General features: G+C 41.4%; 1 protein-coding gene across 1 annotated transcript in view; it reads right to left on the bottom strand.

The window, feature by feature from the left end:
- The window catches only part of IL1RAPL2 (interleukin 1 receptor accessory protein like 2), a 562,906-nt gene that overhangs the window by 248,567 nt on the left and 291,127 nt on the right, over positions 1 to 23,212 (bottom strand). The window contains exon 3 of the mRNA XM_025215004.1: positions 12,486 to 12,759. Coding sequence (XP_025070789.1) covers positions 12,486 to 12,759 — 274 coding nt within the window. The remainder of the gene's footprint in view (positions 1 to 12,485; positions 12,760 to 23,212) is intronic.

Raw genomic sequence — 23,212 nt, 5'->3', positions numbered from 1 at the left:
TGGAGGTGGGAAGAGCTCAACAAAGTTTTGCTTTGCAGAGTTCATGAAACTATTTTGATTGTCACATCATCTGTAATCCCTGACCCCTCCACATTTTGCATTAAATTATCAGTCCAAATGCACTCAGAGTCAAAAAAATTAAACAGCACAGGCAAAAAACAAAACAACCCCCCCCAACAGGCAGAGTTTAACTGCTCTTGCTGTGAAGCCACCGTACAATTTTATGGATCTTGCTCAATTTCCAAAGCAAAACTTTGGAGGAGAGAAAAAAGGAAAAAAAGAAAGGAAGTTTTGAAGTGAAGTGACAGCCCTTAAGATAATTTTTCTCTTGCATCGGATCCAACATAATTTATCAGCCATAAGGCTGAATAAAATGCGATGATGGATTCACTGCTTTGACACATTTTTTTTCTTGGCCTATTTGTTGTCCTATCAGAACCAGCAGCACTGGTTTCATGGTACATAGCAAGACAGGTGGATCTGGAGAAGGGTGGATGGGGGGTGAGGGGGGTGGGCAGTGATGAGGTTGCACCCCCTTTCCACAATGAAGGGCACATGCCAGTGGCTCCATTTCCCGGCAGCCCCGATGCCCGGGTCCCCTGCTGCTTGTGGTATGGCGGGTGTTCCAGGCTGCAGTGGGATGCCTGGGAGCACCAAATGGGGAGCAGATAAAGCAATGAAAGGGGGGCCCGCCAGCTGCCACTGCTATTCCCAGCTGACCCAGGGGTACAAGAAGCCCCAGGACTGCACTTGCCCTGCTCCGGGGAGCTTCAGGGAGAGGCTGCACAGGATGGCAGGGCTCTGCTCCCCACTGCTCTCCCCGACACCACTGCACTTTTCCCTCTGGCCCAAGAGCTACAGCTGTAGGGTGGAGCTGCGTAGAGAGACCGGCAGAGTTGAGGACAGTGATATTAGTGAGCGATCCCCCCATTCCAGTGTTTGCTCCTGGACTGGCATATGTGAAGGCAACATCCTCTTGATGGACTGCAATGTGCTGTTTGCTCATTTTAATTACTGGATCCTATAATTAATTGGCTAACTGCAAAACCAAGTGCAGGAAAGTGTAACCCAAATCCTCCCTCCCTAAACCCCAACTTGAGATCTTAGCTGCTACCAATTTAAAAAAAAAAAAAAATATATATATATATGTCAAACAACTGGGACCTATATAAAGACAAGTGCACTAGATCTGCTAGTAAGTCTTCTAATGGATTGTTTCCCTTGCCGGGTGCTGCCCAAGGCAGGGTCCTACTTGCCAGTGTCACTCCCTCGCCATCACTCTCCCACCAGCAGTGGTTCCAAATGCAACTCCATTATCACATGGCCACTTCGGGCTGTTCCAGCCAGCTCTACGTGGTAAGGATTCATTGATCTGTGTACAAAAAAATGGATCATTTCCTATCATGGCTTAACACAGTTACCGCACTTTTTATTTCTTTGATACTAGAAAAGTGTTTAATGTCTGATAGCATTTACAGAATGGAAGTTTTTACCCAGTTGTTGCACTGTTCTTCCAAGAGCAAGACTGCTGCATGCTTTGCCTCATTTGCCTCATCTGGAAGAGGCCAAACTCTCACTGCCAATAGTGACCACTGTGAGATGCTGCAAACCAGACACAAAAGCTATTTGTTCTCCCCAGGTGCAACTTCCTTTGACCCGTTTCCACATCTGCTGCATCTTCTTCTGTTTCCTGATTTATCAACTTAATAGGCAATACCTGCAAGGAAAAAAAATTAGCAGGCACATGACTTAACCTTGGCTGTCTACTGAACCACCACCCACGGGTGTAGATTCCTTCAGCTCCTTGACATAGGTTACCTTGGCTTGATGCAACTCCAACCGTTTCTGCAGTATGTGTTTTTCCTTCCAATCCTAACTCCTCTAAAGGGCAAGAAAAAAGCTGGATGCTGTTTGGCTCATCATAACCATCCTCTATGGTCAGAGCAGGTGAGTCTCACTAATAAAAAGAGGAAAAAATCCATTTAGAAATGTTATCATAGGAAATAAGAAGCAGTAGGTTATAACAGCTAATGCATAGTACCTTGTACATTTTCTGAGATTTTTCTGTGGTCCTCAAAGGGCGAGCTGTGGTCTCCAGATGAGCATGCCAGGCAAATCTCCCATCCACCAGGCAGAAGCAGCTTTTATGGTATGCTTATCCCAGCACTCTTTAGGTTCCTCTATTCCCCTATACGGTTCCTCATCAGCTTTCTCCATGATATAGTATGGAGCAGTAGATTCCTAGTCACCGGATTCAGAAGCTGAAATGTAGTTTTATCTTGAATAAAGCATAAAAGCTAGCATGGGAGCCCATGCCTGAACATAAGTATGTCAAGGGTGAACACCAAGATCTAGGGGAGCAATTCTTCAGAAAGGCACCCCCAGGGAGGACGAGGACCAATGCCACAAGCTAACCGAGGAAAGATTTAGGTTGGACATTAGGGAAAACTTCTTTTTCGACGGGGTATCTAGAATCTGGAACACGCTCCCATCAGAGGTGGTGCCGTCACCATCCTTGGAGGTATTCAAGAGGAGGCTGGACAAGCACCTTGTTGAACTTGTTTGAGCCCAATAGCCCGCCCCCCCCTCCATGGCAAGGGACCGGACTTGATGATTTTACAGGTCCCTTCTGGTCCTTTGATTCTATTATCTATAACTAAGAGATGTACTATTGGCTCATTAGCAGTCAGAAGAAAATGGTCACATCAGACTGACATAACAGGTAGACTTGGATTACCATTGGCCCACCTAACCCAGAGAGAGCTCTACAGATCAACCATAAGGCATATTGTTTCTCATTGGCAATATCCGAAAGAGCAATATGTTTTCCCTACTGTGCCTTAATTCGAAGTTTCTGAGTCTCCGAAAATACTGGGAAAGAGCAGGGAGGTGTTTGAGTCTACTATTTTGATTTGGGTCATCTCTTACAGATTATTTTAGTTCTTTCTTAAGTATCCGCATGCGTTAGTATCCAAGCTAGGTTTTAGCTGAATCTCCCTTAGGAATAAAATGGCGCATACTGGGAGATGCTGCACTTTTTCTTGGGTAATCACTGACATGGACTTCCTCTAGATTGCCTGCAACAGCAAGGGAAGCAGCTTGCTGTTTGGTGACCCAAGGGGTCCTTTCTGGTTCTCTATGCCTAAGACCATAGTGACAGGCTTCCCCGAGTCTCTCGCAACAGCAGTTGACTGGCTATCCTCAAGTCATCCCACTGCAGGGAGTTGGAAGAGTTATTTCGCCCCTTTGCTGTCTTCAGAAAAACTGACTGGCTCTACTAATCTACGCAAGTCAACAGTAGACATCCACCTGGTAGAAAAGGTATTTTAAAAAAGATAAATCAAATCGGGACTTCCAAGGCCCAAACAGAAGGAAAAAGCACATTGTACTTGATTTAAATAATGTAGGGTTGATGGCAACTTATGATTCTCTCCGAAAACAGTGAGTCTTTAATAACTTGAGGTTATTACAAACAATCTAATAAGAGGCAAGATGATAAAGAATTCAGCAAATAACAGAAAATAATAACAAAATCAAAACTGCCATATCAGATCATACCTAAGGTCCATTGAGGTTGATATTTGTTTTTGGAAAAAGAAGATGTCCTATAATTGACAATATGCGCTCTCGGGGAAAATTTCCTCCTTACTCCTAAGAGTTAGAAAGTAGCTTATGCCTCAGAGTTTGAGAGTTTATGTACCTTCCACAACAATTTCCATTTATTTTTTTTAATATTTACTATTAGAACCCTGGATATTCTTGTTAGATTATATTCTGTACTTTAAAAGCCACATTTTATAAGTGGCATGAATCTAAGGCCCACAGGCAACTGCTCCCAGGAGAGCCTTAAGGAATCCCCTCCAAAAATTTTGTAAATGTAATGCATTCTCTGCCAGAAATCCCAGCTTTTTCTTCTTTTCTTCCCCCTCACCCCCAGGGTGAATTATTGTATCTTTTCCTCTCCATGTCTTAATTAGACATATAAGAAGGAAAAAGCAGGTCAGGACAGGATACGCAGAAGTTCTCTCCGGCACTCCTGAGTGACCGACTCTGCTACAGGGCTCCTCATGTATATCATTTACATTAGTGCTTGCAACGAGAGAAAGAAAAAGGCCCTCAATTTGTCCACAGACAATTGAATAAAATAAAAGAGCAGATCATTTATTATCTGATAGGGTTAAAAAAGAAAGTCCGCGTGCAGAAATCGTGATGCGAATCTAATTATGTTAATTTGCAAAGAGGACAGAGCGAACAAAGTGGTGCAGATGTTTGTGACTTACAGAAAGTGTTTTTGCCAGTAAAGACGACACATTATTCTCAGAGTCCATTTCACAGTTAACAGATTATCTCCCTTCAGGCGCAGGAAACTATGTTTTTGGCCTTGCTGGTTCCCCTCGGGGAATGGTCATCAACTTTAGGTCTCTTTTTAATAGGGGTCTTTCCTTTTAATCAGTACAACACCAAGTACAATATAATTTACTGTGATGCTTCTGCTTCCTTGGCTGGTTTCAATTTGTGGGCAAGGATGCTTCCCGCTTAGCCCCACGGCACAGGAGAAAGCACAGGAAAGGGAAGGCCCCTGACTTGTGGAAGTGCAGGGGGACGGAGAGGAGTAGGGGCTTTGCACATCGCTTGCACCTTCTCCCCAAGGAAGCCTCTAAGTTGGCAGTCAACAGCGAGGGTGTTGTATAGCAAAGAAGACTAAGCCAAGAAGTAACCACTTCACTCGGTATCTACTCCCTGCATCCAACCAGGTGTGAAAACCACTCTGGATGGTACTTTGGGGGGGAAAAAAGCAACAGTGAGCAGAAATGGTAATAATGATGCACTGCAGCATACCGAGCTATTGCGCAGCAGTCCTTTGGGAAGGGATGATAATGTCAGTCAATCAGCATTAAGGGTACCTAGAGCTGGGATTTTACTACTAGAAAAACAAAAGATGCACATCTGATATCCTTCTCCTCTGAGCAGATCCATATCCTTATGCATGTGCCTGATATTGTGAAGTCTTTGGATGCTTTCCAGCTTCAAGGCAACACGTATCTCTTCCCCGCGTGGAGCCCCAGCTGCTCCAAATGTTTCCAATGGTTGTTCCTTATCAAGAGGAAAAGCTTAATTTCCGACAAATAAAGGGGGCGGGGGGGCGGGAACTCCCACTCCAAGCCCAGAGGGAAGAAGGGTGGGTGAGCACAGGTCAGAGCCCCCTACATGCCACCAGGGAGCAAGAGCGACAACTTTTCTGGACGGGCGGGCATCTCAGCACATGCTAATCCATGGCTGTTTCAAAACCGGCAGGTACAAGAGACTGTCACAACACAAAGCTCTTACAACAGAATCAAAAGACATCTATTCTACGAGCAACTTGAGGAGTAAAGAGTCCCTGAAAGTGGGAGGGTTGGTTAAAAGGGGGGTTTTCTTGACTAAACTGTCTTCTAAAACTGCCGAGATGAAGAATTTTTTTTTTTTCCGGAGAAGGATGTTTTCACAGGACTCCTGTATACTCCCATCCACGCGGGCACAGCACGTTGCTCAACCTGGTTTGGACATGGTGCCTGGTCAGGTTGAGAGGGCAAACCCTATCGCAGATGAAACACCTGGCGCACACTGACCAGATTTTCTCCTCATTTATTCATTTGTTTGGGGTTTTCAGCCTGAAAAGGGACTTCGTTGGCTTTGTCCGATGGCGAAGCAGAGTGCAAGCTGACAACCAAACTTTTTACATACTTGTAACTTTAAAAATATCCCACTGATTTAGATCAGTTCTGGTTTCCCCGTTTTGTTTCAGCGTTGTAGGCCTGGGACTTTGCCTGGAAACTTTTAATCCAGAGCGCTGATTTGTAAAATCAGCTCTGAAAAATAAAGCTCTGTAATCGAAGTGCTGACAACCTTAACTAAAGAAGCATCAGCCAGCAGCAGAAGATTAATGGTACCTCTGGACTCGGAAGGCATCTCCCGAATGAGGCATTTCCATATTGCGCTACAGTGGCACGACACAAGTGTCACAATGTTGAGCTGGGTCTGTCATGATACGAGCATCGTGCCGTCCGTCACAGCGCCTTTCAGGCTGCATCATATCCTATTACTGTGGTGTACGCAGATCTGGCAAAATGATAATGCATGGGATGAACTGCATTACTTTAAGTAGCGTCACTGAAGTCAATCAGATGGCCTGCACATAAAGTCAAGCATAGGTGTGTTGGCAGGGTCAGGACCTTCCCATTCTCATGATTGCAGAAAAGTACTGCCTCTTCAGTTAGCAGTGCAGTGACAAGCTGCTGACTACATGTACTATGAGAAAAGGAAAATAAGCTCAGCACAGCAATAAATTGTATGTCTTCCACTTAGGCGCATGCATATTTAAACATATTTATATATAGTACTGCCTAACTGGACAATGAAGGAGTATCAAAATATAGAAAGGGGACGCTGGATTTATTTAGCCTTTTAGTTTGAAAAGGCAGTTTTTAACAGTGGAAATCTTCATTTCAGTTCCCCATTTAAACCCATTTACTTTCAAATTATGGATCCATTTGCGTTATACTTTCTGAACATTAAAGTTCTCACTCCTGCCTGATCATGGCAATGTTTAGGTTGCTTACTGGTATAACAACCAGAAAATCAGCTTATCCCACCACAGTCTTTAAGAGTGCTTTCTATTATGCCCCCAACTGATTAACATCCACTGGGCCCCAATTGTGCCGCAGACTCCCAAACACCGTAGTGGAACATGGAGCTCTCTGTACACAGAGTCTTGATTAGATCCTAAATGTGCAGTAGACTCCCAGACCCATTATAAAGCATGGAGCTCCGTGTATATAGGCCCTCAATTAGATCCCCGAACTATTCACTCAAGTGCTGAATAGTTTTGGCTGGAACTAATTTGGGGGAAGGGAGATATTAGCAAAAGTGCTACTGATGCTGCTGCCTCTTACCCAATGGCTAGCTGTAAGGACAAATCCAGGGAGTGAGAGACCTGTATTTAATTCCCATCTCCTGCCTCAATGGAGTCAAGCCTGCATCTATACCTCCCAGGAGACTGCCCTAAGCCTCCACAGGCATTAGGTTGTTCTGTGAAAGGCTACGCTTAATCTTGCATGTTGACACTGTTCCACTTGTTATAACTAATTAAACAGCCACTGAAGCAAAGAGCATGACACCTGTCTACATTCACTCCTGGATATCAAGGACATCTAAGAATCAAGCTGGAGAGTCACTTGCTTTCTCTCCATCTCAACTACTATTCACATGGTCTATGAAACAGGGATTAGTTTCAACAGGAAGGATTGAGAAAGAAGCCCTTAGTGTTGCGGCCACCAAGATGGTGCAGGGACATCTGAGTTCAAATCCCAACAGACATGAAGCACAGGGAGTCTTGGAGGACTGGGGCTTGATTACAACTGGGCAAGTCGAGGAGGGCCTTTCACTTGTATTTGCCATATCCCGTGTGACTGCTCTAGCTAGTAGGCGCCTATCAAGTAGTAGACCACTCCCTACCAGCCCCTCTTTTATCAATCTACCCTACTCTGTTTTGGATTTAATAACATTTAGCTTTTATCACTGTTATGGGGTTGGAGGGGGAAGCCACAAACACATTTAAACTTGGTTCACTCAAACCAAGGAAGTGATGACCTTTTAATTCAGGTATTAAATTGAGAAATCAATTATTCACACACACAGGCCTAACCTTTATGTTATAAGATGCTGGGCATATTCAGCTCTATACATGCACCGTGTTGAGCCATCTTTCCTATCCTACATACAGTAAGCTTACAAAAGAAAATACTTGTAATTGAATTTATAAATGTTTTTATGAAATCATTTCTAGAATTACTGTAATCAGCCGTGACATTCCAACCCTTGCAATAATGCAGGTAATCCTGGTGAATGACTGTGAAATGCAAACATTTGCTTACAAAAAAAACACTTTTTAAAAAGATTTTGGATTAACAGATCTGAAATAACACATTTAATGGTGTGGATAGTCCACCACAAAAAGAGTGCTTATATTTCAGAACATTACATCTAACCGAATTTCACTGAAATGAAAAAAAATTACTATTGCAATTTCCTCAGCTATTTTAAACCACCTATAATTTTATAAACAATAAAAGCAAGGACAAGTTACCAAATTTTTGGAGGAAATGATAAATTCATTCAAGCAAGAAATGTGGTCTTTTATGTGTAATTACTATACATAACACTGTGAAACAACACTCCCACAGAAATCTGAAAATAGGGAAGAAAGATCTCTAATTATATAAAAGAAAGTTTTAGCCTAAACAGCAAAATTGTAGAACTGACACAAGACATTATTGCTGTGTAATACTTTGCAAAAAGCTTGTCCTACAGCCTTTATCTGGAGAACATATTTATTATTTAAGATATTGCCCGTTTGTTACCAAAACTACTTTGTCATGTAAATGAGCAAACTGTTTCCAAACATCTGAAATCAAAGCATGTTTCAGAACTGGATCTGAAGATCATATCTTCATTGAGCCTAGATGTTTGTGAATATTTCTATACGTAAGTTGGCTTTGCTACCACAACAAAGCTTGAAAATGTATGCTTGGGTAAAAATATGTAATCTGTCTTTCCAAAACTTTTCACAAACAAAGCACATACTATCCAACTGACAAAAATGGCTGTTCTGGAATTTATGTTACATTAAGGACAGTCGTGACATTAACAATTCTGCATTTGCTAAGAAGTATCAGTGATACCATAGTTCACACTATCCCTCCAATAGTACATGACTTTATGGCTGTGTGTAGACGAAAGGAGGGCCCTGCGTATGTGACACTTTAAAATGGGCTAAATGCTTTTGCATTGCTTTAACGGTGTTGGTGTTTGCACACCTCGGTAGCACATTGTGTATTAATTCCAGACGCTGTAGGAAATTCAGTGGTGTAATGCGACTTAAACGACTTGGGGTGCTTCAAGGAATTTTAGTTTGCTGCCCCTAGAGTCATGGAGCAAAGCACCGGGCTCCATGCAGCTCCATGGCTCTGGAGGAAGCCCTGCAGGCAGCCTGGCAGCAGCTTGGGAAGGGAGGCTCTGCTCAAAAAAAGCGTTGAGCCTGATTTTTTCCACCCCCCCTGCCCTGAGCCTGCCTGAGCTGTGTGGGAGCCCGGTGCTTCCCTCCATGGCTGCTGTGCCCCCGGGACCACCGGAGCTGGGTGCCTGTGGGCAGGTGCCGCCTGGGGGGTGGGGGGCTGCTGCCACAGACAGAAGCACCAGCCGCCCTCCAGGGGCTGCTCTGCCCACCGACAGCTCGCCCTCCCCTCCCCATTGGAACGGCAGGTAAGTCAGCAGGGTGTGTGCACAACACAGGGGTTTAATCAACCCTAAATTGAAGCAGTATTTTTTTAAAACCCACTGCTTCAATTTAGGGCCCCCGTTTTGTCTACACAGCCCAGTTTGCAGCTGATCAGTTTGCACTTTTTAAATGGCAATTATATACAATCGTTCCTGAAAAGTATTTATTGTAAAAGACTTCAAGGTGCTGCTACCTTGTAGAATCGAACTTACCTTTGTAAGTACAACACAGTTTTCTCTTAAGTGAATATACTTTAACCTTCTTTGTGTCCTTTAGAAGACAAGCCTTCCAGTGTATTCTCTTACCTATTGGCTCTGCTGAAGCAGGGAGAACTGCACAAATTGCAGGGGTGTCCTTGCAGGTACAAGGCTATGTTCCCTTGGCACTAACAACAACGGAGCCTCAGCCCCAGCAGACGTGTTTGGATGTCGCTATGAAATCCACATTGATTACTGCTACTACCATAGAGTTGGGTGGTTCTGACTTGCAGGAGGGGTTCCAGTTTCTAGGCTCTGCCCATTGCTGTTATTCTGCCACAAGTGTAAGTACTCCAATATCGTGCAAGAGTATCCACAATGCTAATGCACAGCCAATAGAAAAAGAATTGCTCCTTGGTGATTTCACCCATGGACATTCAGCAAAATCCAACACTCGCATGCCTAAGCGTCTCAGGTGGAGTTACAACTGTACTCAAGTAGAGCACCTACTCTATCCACAAGAAATTCCTGTCTTCCGAAAGAAGTCCAACTTGGCTTTTTGGTGAACAATGGCATTTCATCCTTCTGTAATCAATAAGCTGAACCAAATAGGTGCTGAAGGTAGAGTAATATCACATATTGGGGGTGGGGATACGGCTCAAGGATTACCAGTGCAGATATTTCAAAGGGGACATGATGTTTCTAAATCATCTTTAATGCAAATGTGAATTGATAGACACTGGCTCCTCTTCACTGCAAATGCACTTTTGTTCTTAGCCAGAGTATGGTGTGATTCAGTTGATCTTGCTTCAACTTTTAAATCTGAACCCCTCACAATGAGGATTATCCTTCTCCATAACTTTTCATTTTGCCCAGCATTCGGCTACCTCAAGAAAATTAAGCTCATTGGAATGATTACAAATTCTTCAGGAAAAGTCCATTGCCTGAGTTTTGGTTGTAGCTATTTTGAGTCTGGATCCAGCAAACTTTTACTCAATTGCAGAGATTCAGTGGGACTGTTCATGTGAGCAAGGGTTTTGTTGGTTGTAGTTCACTGTTTGTGCCTTAGTGCTTTCTTTTTCTTGGGTAGGAAGAGGTTGGATATCTTGAAATTTAATATTATTATACTGCATACAGCTACTGTTTCACCATGCTATTAAACAGTTCCTGGCGTTTGCAATCAGATATGGAGGGTTGGGTTGCAGTTGCCCTCTTCCTTCTTTACAGTGCGGGATGAATCTCAAAATATTTTTTCCATTTAATGCAGAGTCACCTGCTCAGCCTTTAAGAAAGATGAGAAAAGCTAGTCTAGGAATGATGTAGTTGTGCAGCTCTCCAAGTGAAGAACTCAATTTAACAGCTCAAGAAGTTACATACATCAGTCTCAGTGATGAACAACTCAAAGAATCCTGTGGGTTGGAAGGAACCTCTGGCATGCATCTTTCCTGTAAGCTTCATGGTAAGACTGATTTCATCCTCTCTGGTTTCAGTTATATTTTATATTAGTGAGATGCTGCGCGTCGCCTCACACTGAAGATTTTACATGTAAAGCAGCTTTGAAACCACACTGGTACCAATGAAGAGGCAGCACTTGCTTGCTGCGTAAAAGATGCATTTTTTTGTTAGCTAAACAGTACACTAATTTATTATTTAAAATGTATTAAGAATAGGTCTTTTATATAGTGACCTGCATCAGACTGAATGTACTAGATTTGTAGGTTCAGAAATTAGAGCATCCTACTCATTATTTTTGCCTTAAGTTACTCACATTTGTTCAACATTATCTTCTTCCAAATATCAATTTTTTAATGAAATGTTAGCTGAGTTGTCCTTTGAGGGGGGAAGTTCAAAGAAAAATGAGATTTTTTTCCTATGGAAAAATGGATAAATTCCATTTCTTTGAAATCTCCAATCCTTCATCAAGGGATGAGGGAGAATTTTTTTTTTTTTATTACATTTGAGCAAAAATAGATTCGTCTGTCTTGGAAATGATCTGTATATCATCAGCGATATAGAAACAGTGATACACACAGAACAGACATGGACGCGCTACTGCCCTGATCACAGACAATTCCATTTGTTTGTGCCCCCTACCATTTGAATGTTAAACCATATCCATTTTTATAAGCAACATACTATTTCAAGCCTGAATTAATTAAAGGACTATCTATCTATCTAGATAGATAGATATTCCGCATGCGTGTGTGTGTTTTTCCAATCTATCTATCTATCTATCTATCTCGATAGATAGATAGATAGATAGATAGATAGATAGATAGATAGATAGATAGATAGATAGAAAATACACACACACATAGATTCAGCAAGGCACTTAAACATGCAAGTCAACTGCAACTCTGAGTGTGCTTAAAGTTAAGCATGGGCTTAAAGTAATACTATCTAGGAATGGATTGCTGTATTGAGGTCTTAATAGGCATAGTACCCTTGGACCTAAAAACTCATACTTGATGGGCTGTGTAGGAGGGCTCCCACCCCTCAGTGTTAGTATCACTTAGACCAGGATTTGAGCTCTTAGAAAATTACAAAAATTTAATTGATACGTGATCAAGCAAGGTCACAAAATCACTCTTTATAATTAATTCTTGTTGTCTGCTGGGATTTGGTCTTGATTTGCCAACGCTTTATTTGATCTGAACAATGATTTTGGTGTATGCCTTCAGAAACGAATAGATGTTAGAAATACATGTTACAAATCCTTGGAAAAAGGTCTTTAAAAGGAAGAAACGGAACATGTTCTGTTACAGCTAATGGAATGGTTAATAATCATTACTTGGAAAATTAAACTGCAAAACAAAGCAGCAATCTGAAATGTATTCAGGAAAAGAAAGATAACGAGTACATATTAACTGGCAAAACCATTTAATTAATATTTTGAGATAGCTTAATTTAAACATTTCCTTAAACAAGGCAAACTACAGAAATTCTTAGGTATACGTTAACGTGATACCCACCTTAAAACGCACGTGTAGAAACCACTGTCTTGCAACTCAACCGAATGAAACCATATTGAATCTTCATCTTTGCTCATCCTAACTTCAGAAAATATAATAGGTTCTTCTAAGTCTCCTTTGTTTTTGTACCACATAAGCCTAAGACCTGTGCTTTGGGCCATGCTATAATTAGTTCTGATATAGCTGTAGAAAAGGGCACATTTCACTCGGACTGGTTCACCTGCCAAAGCCATGTATGTCTTGAGATCCACTGACCAGTCAATGCAACCGTCAACTGAAAGCAAAACAATAATAAAAGAAATATTAGACAAAGATACTTTTCAACAGAGTGAGAGGCAGCCTGTGAAATGCAAATCAATCAGTCAGAAAGAAAAGAGCCATTACTTTTTAAAACCAGCATGAAAAAGGCATGGCAATTGACCATAATTAAAGGTTTTCATAGACGTTTTTTCATTTTGATGTACAAGCAACACATATAAGCTATTAGTCGAGGACATTTTCTCTCTATCATTTCACTGCTTTCTATTTCAACGCTGCTAATTCTTTAATAAGTAATCCAAGAATTTTCACCTGAACTACTTGACCCAATAAACCCATTTCGAATTCTGCAATTCTCAACTTGAGGAAAATGCATGTTGGCATCTGATCCTAATTCACCACCTAAACTCCTCTACTCACCTTTTCTAATCATCTGTTGCACAAAAATAAGAATTAGATGTGGCATAATCCACTCCATATAGTTTTATTTTCAAAGCAGCACTGCAAGGCTTTTTATTTGGTGCTAATTAGGTTGCATGGATACGTATTATACAATAGGAAACAGTTACAATATGTTATGAAGTGCAATCAAATTTAATAGAAACATGAAGAAGAAGTGACAGGAGGCCTGTTGATATCATACTGTTGTTGTTTGGTAAAAACTTAACTGGTTTTCTACTCCCTTTAGGTCCAATACTTTAGCTTCAAATCAAAACCAAACATGCATGCAATTTACTATTACATTGCACGACCGCTTTCATTATAGTCTTCCTTATTATTGGCAAAAGAGTAAGGCCCCAACCCAGCAATTGGTTGCGCATCAGCGGATTGCAATCAACACGAGTCTGCAAGGGCACAGTGAACCGGTGCCTAAAATAAGTACATTGGATCAAATCCCTCCCCTGTGTAATTCCACTGATTTCAGGATAATTACATAAGGGATGGATATTACCCATGGACCAGATTTCAGATGGTGCAAATCTGAGCAGGCCTATTCACTTTTCTGAAGTTGCACCGATTTACACCACCTGAAGATATGACACGCGTTTATGAAACGAAGGAGCTTTTTCTGCCTTTCCAGTACACATTTTAATACCAAAAATATTAACTTCCTTTATTTGCTCTCTGACACATTCATTTAGAAAGAAATGAACATACAAAGCCATTGCTGAAGTCATCCATTTGCTGGAAGATCAAATCCTAGTCTTTTTAATGGTGTTTATTACCACTTAATTATTTGTCATTTGTTTATTCAAGCCTCTCTCAAGTGCCTTCAAATCTAGGCTCGGTAAATAGAAGACTTTAATTTGCAAATTGTAGTACATCAGAATTAATTATATTGGGGTCACTTAAACTAAGCAAAAGAACAATATTTGAAGCTTGCTCACCAGGATCATTTTCATTGCCGTTTATAATACAAACTTGAAAAAAACCACAGAATCAAGTAGTTGTAGACAGGAAAAGAAAGCGGATACTGCATTTTAATAACATAATTCCTCATGGCCATTAAAAAAACAAAAGAAGATCCCACAATATTCTCAGTATAGCTCAACTCCTCCTGAGTAACACAAATAAGCCTACCCTCCCACGTAAACACAGAGGAAAATGTAGCTATTGCCTGTGCCAGCTGACTGCGTTCTTCAAGAAAACAAAGGAGAAACTTTCACTTGAAGTGACACCTGCATTTATTTCTATTGCTATTATTTTTTTATGTAAGAATACTCTGCTTAATGTTAAGTCCGTTACGGCTTGGTTTTAAACAGCAAAGATTGCTTCCTTACTTTGACAAACTAGCATCAATCATTTTCCTTATATATCTTTGTCCATCTGCCAGACCTCTCCTCCCTCTGTCTGCTTTATATGGCTCAGTTATACAGTGTAGGTCAACGTATCACTAATCATTAGCTGTAAATCATACTCCCAAAATAGTCAGCTGAGTTGCCCTCAGCTGCATCTCTAATCTCTACCATGCCCTTCATATTGTACCACAACCAAGGCAGGGGTCAGACCATCATATTGCAAAGACTGTGCTCTCTCACGGGACCCTCATACGACGAGATGCCACCGATTTGTATTTTGTCTTGTATATACCCACCGGCCACAGGTCCACAATGCCATCCTTGTCTTATGTAAAAGTGCAGGTTTGTGCTGCTATCTGACTTTCTGAATGTGAGAGTCTGGAATTAGCAGGCATCAATGATTTCCAGCTGGAGTCTTCCTCCAAGAAACAACTAAGCCAACGTCATCAAGCTTACGCGTAGGGATATTTTAAAGCTGCCAGCCTTGCCAACTCAGCCTGGGAGTTGAAAGGAAATGGTGATCTCACTGGTTTTCCCATCATTACTGGTAAAATAGATTCCTTGGGACAAATGTTATCCCACTCTTCTTATGTTACAGACAGGGGATGTTTAGTGGAGTTGCACTTGAATAACTAGGGAAATAATTTGAAATGAATGGATTCATCCAGGAATTGTAATGCAGGGCTTGATGAGCTAAAGCTTAGTGAACCCACTAAAAGCCTTTCTATTGATTTCAGTGAGCTTTGGATCTGCCCCTTGAATTATCATGCAACCCAACAGGCAGGATCCAGAAACGAATCCCAAGCTCCCACATGTGTTGGTTCGGAAAAGCTGACCCAAGCAGAAAGTAGCATTTATTACTCCAAACTTATATATGTCAACATATAAGTAACAAGGATCTTTTTTTTTCCACAATCACTTTTCATGGTAGAGTTAAAATTCAAGTGGTACACAGAACAATTTTAAATTAAAAAAAACTGGTCCAAATTGAAAATTCAGCTTCTAAAGCTGAAAATGTTGCTGTTTCTGTTCAGATGTTTTCAATTATTTTCAACATCACGAATCCATGTCTTCCAGCTTCTCAAGAAATGATGCCAACAGTAACTAACCACCTTTACTACCGACCTCAGCACTCTTCACGTATTTATTCGCTCATTTGGAAACACCCTTCCCCCCTCCCTCTATTACAATAACTTGGAAAGTACATTGGAATAAAGGCTGTCTGCTTGAGAAACACCTTAAAATGCGATTGCCCAGGAATTCATAGCCAGGTTACATGGGGGAAGATTGGCTGAAATGCCTCTATCGCAGCTGCCCCTAAAATAATTTAAAGATATGATGTGAGCTAAATTATCACAGCTGCAGTGCATTTAATTGAATTAGGACATTTTTTTATCAGCTCAGAATCTGTGGCTAGATACAGACAATCAGAAAGCCTGAAGCAGAATCCATCGAAGTTACGTGGTTCTCTCTAAGCGGCGTAGTTTAGGTCGGCAGCGAACAGACCACACGTTTGCCCCTTGATGCGGGGGGGGTGCTAATCTTAGACCAGGTTATGCCATTTTAAACCAGCCTGTGCATGCCAAACTTCTGTTCTGGTATGGGTATAGACCAGTTTTGTGTGCCAAACTATTCTGTTACAGGTATACACTGTTTTCTGATCACTTATACTGGTCAAAGTGTAATGTCTGTACCTGGTCCTGTCTCCAAGGGAAAAGGAAAGAAAAGGACATTGTCTATGAAACTCATCTTTCCTCTAATTGTTTTCAAATACTACAAAGGTCGAAGTTGCAGTTGAGAGCAACCGCTGATGATAGGAACAGTCAAAGGCTCCTGATGCAGCCATGGAAAATGAGAAATGTGTGTATGTGACATACCAGGCCATTGTTTCTGGCCATGCGGGAGCTCTTTCATTCATGGCATGGCTAGATAGCCAAATCACTTAAGTGAGCAATCCACGCGGTGATAATTATGGAGAGGAGAGAAGACTCAAGAACTGACTAGAAATGAGGTAGTGATTTGTAACAGGCTTGTAGCATTTGATGACAGTTAGGGGGAAAAAATATTGCAGTGAGCATGGACTAAATCTTAATTATCAAAGAAAGACTAATCAAACAGATGATGGCTTCTGCCCACAACACTACTTGTTTCTCTCATTAAAAGCATAAATCAAGAATGCTTCCTCTTCTGCAGTCGTAGAGGCTAAAATCTAGGTCAACCTGTCTAAGTATATGCGAAGCTGGAGTTTTTCTTCTTGCTGTGCTGTCAATCATGGGAATGCATGAATCATTAAATTAATCTGGAGTATTCTCAAAGCTGTCATTAAAAATGACTGGAGCTGCTAAGGTGGAGCTTTGCACTCCGTTATCCTGAACAGAATTTGGCATCGTTTGTACTGGGCTGGCTCTCCCTATGTGGTATTTTCATGGTGGTGAAAAGAAAAAAAGTTAATGATACTAAAGAAAAACAGAAAAGGTACTTAAATGTTTACGAAACACATTATGTACTACTCAATAATCAGCCCTTCCTTAACAACAGGCCAATCTAGAGCCCACTCAAGTCAAAAGGAATCTTCCTATGAGAGTACATATTAGACATCGATAAAGCCAGATAGTTCTATAAAATCGCCTTTCAAAATTGGGGTATACTAAAAATACATCAAATGCAGTACTGTACCTTTCAAAAGAGGTTAGCCACATGCAGCCTAACCTCTTTTAGTGCTTTGTAGAATAACATCACCATTTTAGGGGTAATTAAAAAAAAATCTGGTCCTTTTTCTATCCTGGGAAACCAGCTGAAGAGCTGGAGCTGTGGTCTTTGTTCCACCACAGAGATGGCTGCATTTCTGGGGCACAAAATCATTGTAACTGCATCTCCCTGTCAGAAGGGATGACGTTGGAGACGATACAGGACACAGGTAGAGAGAGAGACAAATGGGAATGGTGTAGAGAAGAGGTCCAAAATGTAAAGATGAGAATACTGGCAAAAGTATGGCTCAAATTTTCAAGAGACCTAAGGAAGTTAGTCTCCCATCCCTTATTACCATTCTGTACTGAGAGTAAGCACCGACAGTCCTCAGAGCCTTTTAAAGAAAAATCCATCTCTGGTATCCCCCCCGATTCAACCATACACACACTTGTATCTACTGAGCACAGCCTAGTGCTATCCCCATAGTTAGGAAACGTATAATTACATTCAATGATGAAGTGAAAAGGCAGGTGTGCAGCGAATTATAAATTAGCCTAGCTGTCCACAAAATTCCTGTATTTCTATGTTAGCAAGCACCCTACAATATGTATTGCATTCCTCCCCCCGCTTCATTTTCCAGTAATTTGCCATGATTCTTATTTTAAATAAATCTAGTAGTCGAGGGAATTTAGGTGCATTTTAACATGAACCATAATAATTTATGTGTAATTATAGAAGTGCAAGTAGTCTCTGAGTAATTTGTCTTTCTGCTTGCTGTCATATAAATAATTTTTGTGTTGCGAATCTGCCTGTAATAATTTTTGCAAGGATCTGTCACCCAGAGCAATTTATATTTTGGAGTTGTTATACGTGGTTGTCTACTTTGTTACCTAAAAGCTAATTTTAAATTGAAATAAATTAAAAACTAAATAATTAAAACAAACAAACTAGGTAATTTACTAAATTTATTGCTGCCCGTGCTCGATAGGATTGCAGAAGCAAGCGCTACTGTTTGGTGGTAAATATTTGGTCAGAAAAGCGTTCTTCTGAAACCATAGTAGAGTCCACAACCCCCAATGAAGACTGGGGCCCACTGTCCCAGGGGCTGTGCAGACCCTCAGTAAAAATCTGTCCCCCAAAGAGTTTATAATCTAACAAACAAAAACATGGAAGGAGAAAAAGCAACTTGTCACAAGTCATACGACAGATCAGTAGCAGAGTAGAGATATGGACTCGATCCTTCCATATCCACTGGATCAAGATGTGAAAAGATTATGTCTAGAAGAGGGGTTGGTAAAATAAGGTTTGTGGGCTAGATTCGACCCACCAAGGGATTTTATCTGACCCTCAGTGGATCCCTCGGCCCCGCCCGAGGGATCCACTGAAGAAGGTGGGCAGCCCAAGCCATGGTGTGTTCAGCTGGTCCCACCATGCCAAGGTGTGCGGTGGGGCAGCATGGCAGCCAGACTTGGCTTCCCAGATGCCCTGGTGGCAGGTCCTTCTGGCTGCTTCCACTCACATCTCCACCACTGCTAGACCTTATAAATTTTGACCATTTATGGAAAAGTACTCAGTAATGGTGATAAAAGCAAGAAACGGTGGAACTACAAGTAGGTACTCCAGGGCTAAGAAGGAAAGTGGATTGAATAATAAAAAAAGGTGTTGTAGGTGGCACCTAGAGTACAACAGAACAGTGGCTTTCAACCTATGGTCCATGGGGGTCCACAGACTATATCTAAGATGACTATGATGAATCAAAAAATATTTGAATATCCACACTTACAATTTAAAGGGGGCTGCATCTCCATTCAAAAATTTTTAGAGGTCCCCAAATGAAAACAGGTTGAAAACCACTGTGATAGAATATTACTTGTGTCAGCAGGTGAGGCGCCATTCCAACCTGTCAAGCAGTGAAGAAAAGAAGAGGAACCAGTAGATCTTGGAGATAAAAATCAGCAATGTTTCTTTTCTACGAGTTAAGTGTTTGACCTTCCTTTTATTTGAGTCAAAGAAATGCTGGTTTTAATTCTGACTATACTCGTGTCTCCCACTGTATTCCAGCAGAAAGGGGCACCACCTCTTGGTTCCCTCATAAGTAGGCCAAAATAATTATCCATAAAAGATGAAGGAGCTTTTAAAGATCTATCTTCCACAATCTCAAGACAAAGTACTTTTATTATGATAAACTTGGGGTGAATCATGAGAGATATTGCTATTAGCAATTCAAATTAGTTGTCAACTGATTAGTAAAATAAAGAACTTGTACTGCTTCATCCTCTAGAGGCCCCAGCCATGAAGCAGGACCCCACAGTGTTGGGTTTTGTCCCTAAACTATGTACTGCATCCACACTCTCCCGCAATTTGCTCTACATCAGTATTCAAGCAATCAGGTTTTCTTGACATACCTGGTATATCTGTGTGAGATACACGTGGTTCCCTGGTGTAAATTTTGCAAACTTTCAAAATCAAATGTCCTAGATTTTAGAGAATGTGCATCTTAAATTAATACATGCAAGCATTCACCTTACATGAGCTCATGGGGTCACTCAAATGGGGAACAGAAATGGACAAAAATTGCAAATGCTCTGAGATCAAAGTTTGGACCCAAATTGCTCGTCAAAACTTCACATTTCTGTATAAAGGGCCAATTTTTTTTTTCATAAAAGATTTGGGGAAAGTTAGATCTTTCTGCCCAGGTCTTCCTAAAAACCACAACTTAATAAGAGACACAGCTAGCTTTCAGATGCACCAACTGAATACCCATATTAGGTCCTGAGAAACTGAAAAGTGGGGAGGGGAAAAATGTGCCCTGGCAGCCATCTCTCAACCTCTCACCACTCCACTCCTCCTGGGCAGTGCCACGAAATGCAAAGCATTCTGGGAATCAGTTCTCTAGACTGACTGTGGAGTTTACTGTTTCGGGGAAAACTTTCATCCCATTTTTGCCACCGAAACATGTCCAGAGGACAAAAAAATGCTGAATTTGACAGCAAAAAATGGTGGTCAGTTCTTCCCCCAGAAGCAGCAAATTCCACAGCTGCTTTAGAAAACTACAATTCCCAGAATGCCTTGTATTCTCTGACAAACATTGCCTGTGCTGGCCTCGTGCATCACAGAGGAAGGTAAGGAGGTAGGCAGCTGGCAGAAAGCAGAGGCAGGGGCAAACAATACCACTTCCCACCCCCCTACTAGGGTAAAGTATTGCCCTTCCCCTGTTGTTCTGGCACTCTTCCCCTTAGGCTGGGCCCTGGGCACATGCCCTGCTCTCCCACCCCGTGTTATGCTACTGCTGAAAAGGGAAAAATAAGAATAAAGGGAAAAATAAGCTCCGTTTCCCTCTGTCCCCAGTTGTGTGCCCCTGCTCAGAGCTAGAAGCAAGCCAGTCCAATATGCAACAAGTAAAGACAGCAAATATTCGGGACAGGGTGGAAGCTCATACTGCCCCATACAGCCCAGACTGGAACCTCATAATGTTCTCAGCATCTAGGAATTGTAGCATATTCCTAAGATGTTAATTTAAAAATTGTATTTGCAAAACATGCAATGAAAATGCAAAAAGTAGTGTCAGCAGACTTTACTGGGTGGTGACATTTTGTCTGGTAGCACTGGTTGCATCTGCTGGACAAGCCGATGGTGCCAATGCCAGATTTTCAGATGGTACCTTATCAGAGGGGGTTTCAAGACTTTTTGCTGATGGAAAGAACAGCAAAAAACAGCTGGCACCTAAGACTTGGCCTGAGACAAGAAATTCTGAAACATGTTGTATGGTGGAAAGGGAATCTCGAGCTGGTTTCAGTACAGACTTTTTTTTATTTTCTGAATTGCATATTTCTGAAGACGGCTGGACCTGAGCTGAACTCTCCCTCTGAGGCTGGGCTATTTGATTTGAGGTGTTTGCATGCTTGGCAATGAGAACTAGTGAACAAGAAAGAATGTACCAAAGCAGGCATTCAAAATGCAGCTTATTAACCCTAAAATGATAGATTGTTTCATTCCGATGTTGTAATCAACTAAAAAATCTGGAAAGACTTTCAGAATGCATGTTCAAATCAATGGCGCAGAGGTTGGAAATTTGTGTACTGTACAGTTGGTTGCTTTAAAATATTTAGTTTAATGGCTTTTCCTCTTTATGGCTGTCACTCTGCTAAAGGCACCTTGGGATCAACAAACTACACAAATAGGACAGAGTAATAAAGGACTCTGCTTCATTTCTTTGAATTTTATATTCTTTGTGTAGTCCCAATAGTGACTCTGGAACTAAGGTTCAAGGAACTGACACTTATCTAAGTCCAATGTTCATTTTCTAAAAGAATTAATTCCACCTTCAATTCCCCTTTCTTCAGTGTCTGATTTTGGAAAGCAGAACTTCAATCAGCAGAGACGAAACAAAGCAATCGGGTGCTGGGGCCAAGGGATGCATGGGGGCAGTCGCAGCTTCTGACTGCACCATGCTGCTGGCGTATTTTTGTGCCTGCAATAAGTAGCACCTGATATTTTTCCACCTCCACCAAGTTGGTGCTCAGGCTGGCTGCCCTGGTCACCCTGCCCTAGTTACGCTATGGCTAATCCTATAAGGTGGAGCCATGCGAATGAAAGTAATGTTAGAAAAAGTAACTCTGCAAAGTTCACCCCACCCATTCCTCGCTTCCACAAGAAAAGCAAAATGAATTACCAGCAGTGTATCATTTACAATCTTTTCCCATTCACATACATCTGCAAATGCACCGTCAGTTCTTCAAATGGAATCATTTCTTGGTTTTATTCAACTGGCATCTTTCCATCCTTTATCACTCTACAAGGTGGAGGACATTATTTGGAATCGAGTCTAAGGTGCTTAGATTTTATTGGACATGTATGTCACATGACATCACTTCTTTACTCGGGTTGCCCCAGCAACCAAAACTCCCAGTGTGAATATTGAGATTTACTTTCCACAAACAAATTAACTTTCTCAAGCCGTCTTGGATAGAGCGCGTTATGGCAGCGTACACACCACCAAACAGACTGGAACAAGCACTCTGAATATTTGGTGGGGAAAGATTTTCATTATTCATCCAGCTCTAGCCTTTACTCAGAAATAACTTATTATTAACTTCAAACTGACCTTTTCTCTTTCACCTTAACCTTCAATTGCTCATTTCTTTTAACTGACTTGCAGCACAGATTTGCTTTTCTTTATTATTTTAAAGGTTGACTGTCCAAACCTTGGAGGTATCTATGTCTCAGAACTTCCACGAGCTATCTGGCTAATGCTAGAGAGTCCTCCAATCCTAAATTAAGGTTACATTTTTTGGGAGGGAAAAAAAAAAACATTTACTGATTTAATTCTAAAGATCACCTTAAATTGCTTGCTAGTGATGCAGTCCCACAAAAGCAACCGTGAGGGATTACACCTATGCCTAGTACAAAATTAATTCAAGTCAAGCCAGACCATGGCAGATTGATTTCACTAGAGGTTCCAAGATTTTTCTATACTTCGTGATTAATATTCTTCTAAACAAGTAACAGTCCTGGAGAATATCCTCACCTCTGAAGATATTGGGGGAATTGCATCATTGGCAATTTAGCTCAAAGATTTCTCATATTGTGCAACTGCAGAAAAGGACGTTTCTCCACTACTCTTCCCAATCGTCTCTTTGCTGCTTTTGGTAATATCACTAGCAAAGGGAGAACGAGATGCTAATATTTCTTGTTATTTTCTTTTCAGGGGCAAAAGAAAAAGTCCGAACATAGCTGCTGTAAGTAACACACCAAACACAAAAAGTCCACAAAAGATACAGAAAAGGAGAGCAGCAGATTAAAATATATTCAAATGCAGTTAGGAGTAGGAATTCGCTCACTGAAAAATTCCAGGCCAAGGCTCAACACCTGGGAAATGCACTCGATAACTGCAGGTGGACACACTTCTTCTTATAAGTTGTGCCAAATGCATGAAGCCTTTTTGTGCAGACTCTCTGAGATGCCTGTGATATTCTCCAGCCA

This window comes from Alligator sinensis, unplaced genomic scaffold, assembly GCF_000455745.1.
Source record: "Alligator sinensis unplaced genomic scaffold, ASM45574v1 scaffold1388_1, whole genome shotgun sequence".
Classification (NCBI taxonomy): domain Eukaryota; kingdom Metazoa; phylum Chordata; order Crocodylia; family Alligatoridae; genus Alligator; species Alligator sinensis.
The sequence above is the reverse complement of the archived record's forward strand: the minus strand, read 5'-3'. Positions and strand labels throughout refer to the sequence as shown.